Genomic DNA, 9,010 nt, shown 5'->3' on the forward strand with positions numbered 1-9,010 from the left:
TGAGCAATAAAGCCAGAAGGGTTTCACTCCAAAACACTTATGAAGGAGTGCCCGGCTTTCACATCTCCAGGGGACAACTGATCTTTACAGGGCCTCGTATGGGAAACGTCCTGACAGGTGAGTGAAGTGAATGAAGAGGATCTCCCCCAGCAGCTCTCAGCCTCTCCTGCCCACAGCAGCCAGGTCAGGAAAATGAGGAGAAATGTCTCTATCAAATTCGGGGGCTACGTAGTGAAGTGAAGGTTCTTGGGACTGATGTGGTGAATGGATCAGTCAGCAACTGCTGCAGCTAAAGCAATGAGATTCTTGCTGGAAGGAGTTTGGAAAAACCCAGAAAGAAAAAGGAATAGAGAATTAGGTACTGAATGTATGAAGCAGGAATGTTCTTCTAATGCAAACAATAACATCTGATGTTTTTGTGTTTTCCTATGGAGGGTTGTAGGCAATTAATTAAAAAATTAAAAATTTTAGAAAGCAGGATAGGGAACTTAACATGTAATTAGCAGGTTAAAATCATCAGTCTGGCTCTGTCTGGCTTAAGTGACTTTAATGAAAAACTCATTAATTCATACCTAGATTATCTTTGGTTAATCTCAATATTATTTTTATTTTTTGTTTGGTTTTTGTTGTTTGTTGTTGCAGGATTCATAGCAACAATTCTGCTGATTTTCTTATATCGTCTACAGCACCTACATACATAATCTTCTGCCATGAAGTTGTTGTTTAAATTACAGAGTCTAAAACTCTTGTGGACTCTGAAGCCTCCTAATAGGACTTTCCATGGACATCCCAGGCTGCTTTCCTCTGATGTACATTCCCAGTATGAGTCCATCAGACAGGGCAAACAGGAAATACCAAAGTACTTCAACTTCGCAAGTGATGTACTGGACAAGTGGTCTGAGATTGAAAAGGTAGGTGATCTTTTGTTGTGCCAATGAAATACTTTAATTTTAAATTTCATTTGGAATAAGTCAGGTTTTTTTCTTTATAAAAGCAACCAGCTGCCAAACCATATTTGCATTAGGAAATTATACAAAAGCTCATTCTTGCTTGCTTTATTTATTGTTATTTTGGAGGAGCACTAATGCACAGTGTAAGGCTTAAACTGAAATAGGATCCAGACTAGGACTTGGGTCTGGAGACAATTAGGCTGGTAAACATTTTAGGTTCAGAAAAGAAGAATCTATTGGGAATACTTGAGCTTGATGAATAGCAAATCTTGATCCTTTAAGGACAGGAGAAAAATAATTGCTTATATGCCAGTTGTCAAATACTCAGCTCTTCCATAATTTACAGATGTCTGTGAGTTATTATTTCATGGTCTTTCAGAAGAAAATGTTTTGTGTTTGAATCCCTGTGTTTTTTAGGCTGGAAAGAGGCCATCAAACCCTGCTTTCTGGTGGATAAATGGCAAAGGAGAAGAAGTGAAGTGGAGCTTTGAGGAGCTGGGGTTCCTGTCCCGGAAAGTGGCCAATGTGCTGACTAAAGACTGTGGACTGCAGAAGGGGGACAGGCTTATCCTGGTCCTACCACGAATTCCAGAATGGTGGCTGGTCAAGGTGGCTTGCATGCGAGCAGGTCAGTGAGGTAAAAAGATCATTGCAAATTGGCTGAGAGGATCAAGAATGGATATGGTTTATCAAGGAAAAGTAGTGTAACAACCCAGTGAGCGGCCTAGCCCCCAGGCAGTCCCAAAGGATTTTCACTAGGGGCCATGGGAGACAGAGCTTGTACAGCAGACAAGGCGATTCCAGAAGGCTTGGAAGAGCCATGGGAGTCACCAGACAGGTCCACATTTCACTCCTGACAGGAGAGCACAGGCATCTGCATTAATCTGATATAACTGTTTGGCTGGGGAACACCAGGGCAAATCCATATCCGAGGTCAGTTTGAGAGTAGTTAATTTAGGTTCTTAGAAAAGAATCAGATGCAGGAAAAATGCCAACACAAACTAACTTCATCACTCTTCCAGGAATTGTCGTAATTCCAGGAACATCCCAGTTATCAGCCAAAGACATACTGTACCGACTCCAGGCATCAAAGGCCACGTGCCTCATTACCACTGACAAACTGGCTCCTGCAGTGGACTCGGTGGCATCCCAGTGCCAGCTCCTGAAAACCAAGCTAATGGTGTCCAAAAGCAGCAGGGAGGGATGGCTGAACTTCACTGAGCTGTACCAGTGAGTGTGACTTAGTGCCACTGCAGTCACGAGGACAAAGCAGACCTGTTCCCACAAGCACTCATTGACACCAACTACAACCACTGAAGTCATAATTGCATTCTCCTTTTTACAGAAAACAATCTGCTGACCATGACTGCATCAAAACCAGGATTGAAGACCCAATGATTATCTTCTTTACCAGTGGAACCACAGGTTCTCCAAAGATGACTCAACATTCCCAGGGTAGTCTTGGTTTCAGACCCCTTTTAAGTGAAAGGTATGAAAGACTTAAACCTGCTTGAACATAAGATAATTGAAATTGCACAGCAGAACTATTGTAAAACATTTCTGAATAAGAAATACCAGTCTACATCCCCAGTCCCTCTCCCTTTGAAATCAGAGTAAAAACCCCATCAAATTTCTAGGGATTAGGATCATCCCTAGTGTCCCCATCTTCCAGTTAATAACTCTTACTCTCTTTCTGGGTATTTTTCAGTATCTTTTCATTATTTTTTTTTTCTGTTCTATCAGGTACTGGTTGGATTTGACTCCCTCTGACATGATATGGAACACAGCAGACACAGGATGGATACTAACTTCAGTAGCATCTTTTTTTGATCCCTGGGTTTTTGGATCATGCATCTTTATACATCACCTACCACAGACTGAATCAGCAGTCATCCTAAATGTAAGGGAAAAACTCTTGGAAATGTATTCATCTGCAGAAAGGGTGCCAAAACCAATTCTTGACAGCATCCACAGATTTCATGAGGGTTGTGTTTATAGCAGTGTTTGAGATGCTGTATTTCTTGAGTAAAGCCCCTGCTCTCATTTTTAATGTATCCAGAAGGGGACAAACATGCAATCCATTCATACATTTTGCTCATAGCTGGTGAGCACGTGAATGGAAATCATCCAAAAGCAGCGCTAATTGCCTGCCATTCATTCTAGTGACTGTGGAAGCAGTATCAGTTGATACTAATGTAGAAAACGAGGTGTATCTCTGCCCACACTGGCCAAGATTAAAGTGAAAACTTCCCCATGATGTAGGCAGAGACATCCTTTTTCTGGCCATGCCCCAAGCTGTGGGGTCCTGGTGTCAGGTAGATGTGTTAGCATGGGATTTATCCAATCAAATATTCAAACTTGTATACAAATATACAATATACAATATTGCACCAGCTGCAGGAGGGTTCCTCACCCAACAGAGGGTGTGGTGCTTTCACACAGGGGGCAAATGTACTTCTCCTTTCTGTGTCACCTGTTTACTGCACATTCCCAAGGCAGTTTCTTGTCTGAGCTTCACAGGTCCATCTTGTTGTTTAACCCTCTAGACTCTCTGCAGATTCCCAATTGATGCCCTGGTCGGTGCTCCAACATTGTTCCGCATGCTGGTGCAAAATGATCTCTCCAAGTACGTCAAGAAATTATTTACTTCTGTTTAATTTACCCTAACTGAACTTCAGTCATCTCCCTATCTAACTGCTTGACCCAAAATAGGGCAATAATTCAGTTTAAAATATCCTTCATGAGAAGACCATCAAGCAAAATTTGAGTTTTGCTGAGTTTTTTGATCAAACAGAGAAACTTGATGTTTTCCCTCAGAAATTTGAGACTTTTTCTATTTGCTACTGAACTTGTGAGTATGAAACTGAGAGTCTGTTAAATACTTTGTCTTAATTTTTGTTTACCACATTAATTGTCCATACTTTGGGAAGGGCTTCATCCTAGAAAGTGCATGTCAGCATAACTGTGAGGGAACTATTTGTTGTGGCAGTTGTACCTCACCCCCATCTCCAATTCTCACTGCCTGCCATTGTTCCTTCCTTCCCTCTTGAACTTTCTCACTTGGCCTGTTGCAGAGGGTCAGCAACCAGGGCCCTGGCTCAGCAGATCAGTACTTGGTTATTTATAATCCCAGCTGACTTCAGCAAAAATTTTATTTTTCACATGTTTAACCCTGACTGCTACTACTCATAGGTAGAGTGTTGAGCACAGACCAATATTGCTGCTGTATGGGGAGCAGAAAGATCAGGGATCCCCTGATTTCCCCACCTCATGGCACTAACCCTCTCAGCAAACAGCTCTCCCGTGGTCTTTACCCTTGCCTGCCCCTGCTCTCACCCTATAGACTTAAGTATTGCCTTTCTTGTTTTCAACTCCCCGTGAAGATACAAATTCATGAGCCTGAAGTACTGCAGGAGTGGAGGGGAACCGCTCAACCCTGAAGTCATGGAGCAGTGGAAGAGCCAGACAGGGCTGGACATCCACGAAGTGTATGGCCAGACTGAAACGGTACATCTGTAGGGTCCATAGCCTATTCTGTCTTTGGAATTCCTTTTTGCTGCAAGGTTTGTTCTGTAGGAGCACAGCCTGTTTCCTCCTTCACATTTCTGTGAATGTTTCAGTAATCCCCTTCCCTGGTAACCTCTGCAAGAACTCCCTCTCACAGCTCTCCTCACAGAACCTGCCAGAAACACGGGGCTTTGGGAGGGAATGTGCTGTAATATCTCCACAAATGTCCTTAAGCTAATTCCAAGTAACAGTGACAGCCAAGAGGGCAGAGTTTGAATCTAAGAGAAGAAGACTAGTTAGTAGAGGACATTAATTTTCCACAGATAATGGAACAGGATTCTTTTAGGGAGTTTTATCATTTTGCTCATCTGTACTCTCCAGCACTGACATATAGGATCCTATGAACCTTAATTCCTTACTTTGGAATTAGTCTAGAAACTACATTTAATGAATTGAGTGTGAATGTGGTGATTTTCTACTGCAAAACTTTGGTTTGATTTTGATTTTGATTTTTGCAGGGAATAATCTGCTGTGGTTTTAAAGGAATGAAGATTAAACCTGGATCAATGGGGAAGGCAGCTCCCCTATATGATGTTCAGGTTTGTTGACTGCTCTTTAGATTCTGTCATAGGGGATTATTTGTTTGGTTGGATTTGTGTTTGGAGATTGTTTTTCCATTGGACTAAAATAAGAGCTGTTTTTCATTCCAGATCATAGACAAAAATGCCAATATCCTGCCTCCAGGACAACAGGGGGAAATTGCTGTCAGAAGCAAACCTATAAGGCCACTTGGTTTTTTCTCTGAATATTTAGTAAGAACTTTATTTTATTCCTCACCACCACTACCAATCTCCCCAAAATCTCTCCAATTGCATAGTAGTCCAAAATGTTGAACATTTTCCACCATTTTATTATTTATTACCAGAGTAATTTGTTTATTTGTTATTATTTGTTATTTGTTATTATTTGGACTGGTAGATGTTAGAAAAGGAAAGAAAATAATTTAAGATCAATTTAAATTTTTTCTTAAAGAATAGAAATTGTTTTAAACCTATTTTATTGTATTTTATAGCAATATCAACATCCTTGATTGAAAAATTAAGTTCCAGTGCATTTGATGTTGTGGGTGTTACAGCACAATGTTCAGTCAATGCCTGTTTAAAATCTAAACTGCTGCTTGTAAACCACTTTAAGGATAACCCCAAGAAAACTGCAGAAAGTGAACGTGGGGATTTTTATGTCACTGGAGACAGAGGGACTATGGATGAAGATGGATATTTCCAGTTTATTGGCAGAGACGATGACATCATCATTTCTTCAGGGTCAGTGTGCACACACCCATTCTAAATCTGCCTTTGTATAGTCTTGAATGTCCTGGTGAGCTTCTGACATCAGAGTGCTGTGATAGGAATCTTTTGACCTCTTGACTTTGGAATACTTGCTGTCATTATCAGCTTTTCACAGACCCACAGTATGATGATCATCTTGGTGAGGATGCTGCATCCATTTCCCCTGCAACCTCTCATGTGTTTCAACAAAGAATCAAGAGTCCATCTGGCAAAGGAGGGATGTTTATCTAGTTTATTTTCTGACTAAAATTGAAGGACTCTCTATTGAATTCAAAGAGCTTTTGAAACAATTTATTTTTAACATGTTGAAATGGAAGATTTGTACGATGTGATATCATAATATGGCACCAGGTGCTGCTGCAATTGCAGTGGGATGGAGCTCCAGCGTAAGAGCCCCAAGGAGAGAGGACAGATGGAGAAGGATGCACAGCCCCAGCAGTCCTCTGCCACAGGAGCACCATGAAATGCTGCTGCTTCTAACCCAGCCAGCTTTCCCTTTTTGCCTAAAGCTTCCATAGTTGGTTGTCAATTTGTTCTGGCTTGGCTTTTTTCTTCAACATGACAATTAAAAAACATTTGGTACTGGTTATTCCAGATAAAAAATAAGAGACAAATCTCATTTTTATTTTTGCTTGCCTAGGTATCGCATCGGGCCATTTGAAGTAGAGAGTGCCCTGATAGAGCACCCAGCTGTGGTAGAAACAGCTGTTGTCAGCAGCCCAGACCCCCTCAGAGGAGAGGTAACAATGCTGAACAGAGGGGGAGAAGCAATGCATTTGTCCAAATACATAATGATATAAAGAGTTTTCTACTTAACTGAATAACGTACTCTAAGGCAATAACATCATCTTAGAATCATGGAATAGTTTAGGCTGGAAAAGACCCTTGAGATCATTGAGTCCAACCATGAAACCAGCACTGTCAGGTCCACAAACAAACCTAAGCACCACATCTACTTCCATCATGGATAATCCCAGTGGGGCTGACAAGCAAAATCCCTTCCCAGTTATGTGCCTTTGCTCTTCTGAGTTTCTTTTCATCCCCAGGTGTCCTCTGTGGAGAGCATTACTGTGATGTTTACTTTGCCCTTGTTCTTAAGTATTTGTCTATTCACTGAAATTGTCATTTATGACTCTTGGTGCAGCCAAAGTTGTGCTGTACCTGCCCAAGCATTAGACATGGGCTGCAGGTGTGGTGGAAGCACAGTCCTGTGCTGGGATAACAGGGCTTACTGTCCTCAGCGTGAACTTCAGAGAGAAACAAAATGTCCCTTAGCTTCAGGGACAACTCCAGAGACACCTTTTATTGTCCCTTTCTCTTGACTGCCGCTGAGAAAAAAGGGCAAAGGCTCTTATTTGTAATGAGGGCACAAAACCCATGCTTTAAACTTTCCCTTCTGCATGTACACATGCAGAAGTTGTGTCCTTTCTTACCATGTGCTGGTTTCTGTGTTTCTCCTGACCGTGGTGACTCTGGCAGCTCTGCTCGCTGGTAACCTGCACATCAGCCCTTAAAAACAGATGGTGTCAGATTGCTTTTGTTGATTTTACCTTGCAGGTTGTGAAAGCATTTGTGGTTCTGTCCCCAACCTTTTCATCCACTGACCTGAAGAGCTTAACTCGTGACTTGCAGGACCATGTCAAGAAAACTACTGCTCCATATAAATACCCTAGAAAGGTAAATACTTCTGAGGAGAAACTTTAAAACAGAGCACCCTTCCTAAGTCTCAGGAGAATTGCCATTTAGATTTTCATGATTCACTTGAAAGAGACAGCAGTAAAGATTCATCTAGAGCACTGGCTCCAGAATACCATTAACAATAACTTCCTAAATAACATTAGTTTACATTGGTTTTCATGCATTTGCACAAAGTACTTGTTAAAATTTCTCAGAATTTTCTAGGTTTTATATATCCCAGTTAGATCTCCATATTCTAAGTCAGACTCACAATCCTAATTCTCTGGTTTGTATTTAACCTTCAAACAAGCAGTTGCCAGTGCCTTTAGGGTAGCACATGACTGAACCTGAATAAGTTTTTGACTACTGATCATCACAACTAACAAATAGACACAAGCCCAAGAGGATACACTTGGTGTTTCTTAGTAATCCCAGCACCACAGGAAAAGAGCTACTGCAGTGCCTTAGCTCATGTGTGCAGAACTCACAGAACTAAGAACCATTAACGACTTTGGGGCTGTAACATCCTTTTTTTCTTCTTTTTGTCATTCATCTCAGACCTCTGATACCATGCAGGCATTCACCCTTCTGCTGTGAGTTACTGTACTCAGCTTGGTGAGCTGAGAGGCAGCTGTAGAGATGTTTGGCCATCCAGGCAGCCAAAGAGAAGGTTTCACAAGGGGCACAATGTGCTGCTTTGGTGTGGCTTGGATCTGGGGCAGGCAGCTCTTACTGATGGGAGTCCTCTCCATTTTCCACATGTGCTGAGAGCGAGTCTTGGAAAACCAGCTCTGTAGAACACGCTGCATTGCTTTCTCTCTTTATTTCATCCAGGTGGAATTTGTCAAAGAGCTGCCAAAGACAGTGACTGGGAAGATCAAGAGGAATGAATTAAGAGACAAAGAGTGGGGACGGATATAGCATTGTTTGGAATTTAACAAAACTTCTTTCATTCCATTAGCACTATCTAAATTTCACTACTATAACTGCCCTCATTCTGATCTCTTTTTGTTAAATGCTTGAGCATCAAAAACTACAGGTAACATCAAGATGTGATATTTGTGCCTGCTTGCAGAGTTTCCAATGCCAGTACTTGACTGAATTGTATTATTCTGGGTGAAAAATAAAATTTTTAATAGACAACTTCAATAGCCTTTCCCTTTGAGACCTCCTCACCATCCCTCTTAGAGCCCAGCTTCTATTTGATGTTATTCTCAAGAGACAACAGGAAAGATAACGCCCCCATCTGAAAAGGTATTCTATGTCACACATACTTTGATTCACTATTTCCTGAGGGTTTACCCTGACATCCAAAGCTTATGGAAAGGATATGGGGACTGGTATGGTTGCTATATGGGTTCCAAAAATGCAACATTATGAAAAGGTTGCAAAAGAACATTTTTTTCTGGTTTTGGATAGTGACAGTAAAAGTCCTGGAAAAGCATTGTTACAGATGGGGGATTAGCAGTTTTATTGGATAGATTCAAAATCCACGGTTTTGGTGGTGGGATGAGAACCACGTGTAGG

The 9,010-nt window shown here is 41.4% G+C and overlaps 2 protein-coding genes across 3 annotated transcripts in view; both read left to right on the top strand.

Annotated features, from left to right (window-relative positions):
• LOC125334342 (acyl-coenzyme A synthetase ACSM4, mitochondrial-like) overlaps positions 1-627 on the top strand; it is a 29,782-nt gene extending 29,155 nt beyond the window's left edge. Inside the window, exon 15 of the mRNA XM_048321122.1 lies at positions 184-627. The gene's annotated coding sequence lies outside the window, so the exon portion shown is untranslated. The remainder of the gene's footprint in view (positions 1-183) is intronic.
• On the top strand, positions 28-8,632 carry LOC125334343 (acyl-coenzyme A synthetase ACSM4, mitochondrial-like). Of its 2 annotated transcripts, XM_048321128.1 has the most exons (14): positions 28-117; positions 643-911; positions 1,368-1,578; positions 1,973-2,180; positions 2,296-2,439; positions 2,694-2,850; positions 3,497-3,576; positions 4,334-4,457; positions 4,976-5,056; positions 5,168-5,269; positions 5,652-5,779; positions 6,447-6,546; positions 7,364-7,483; positions 8,318-8,632. In XM_048321128.1, exons 2-14 carry the CDS (start codon positions 711-713, stop codon positions 8,402-8,404), a joined length of 1,743 nt encoding a protein of 580 aa, XP_048177085.1. In that variant the 5' UTR covers positions 28-117; positions 643-710; the 3' UTR covers positions 8,405-8,632. The 2 variants fall into 2 exon arrangements, with proteins under 2 accessions (XP_048177085.1, XP_048177086.1); XM_048321129.1 differs by lacking the exons at positions 6,447-6,546; positions 8,318-8,632 and having other exon boundaries at positions 7,364-7,456.
• Positions 8,633-9,010: the final 378 nt, after the last annotated feature.

This window comes from Corvus hawaiiensis, chromosome 16, assembly GCF_020740725.1.
Source record: "Corvus hawaiiensis isolate bCorHaw1 chromosome 16, bCorHaw1.pri.cur, whole genome shotgun sequence".
In the NCBI taxonomy this organism is placed as follows: Eukaryota; Metazoa; Chordata; class Aves; order Passeriformes; family Corvidae; genus Corvus; species Corvus hawaiiensis.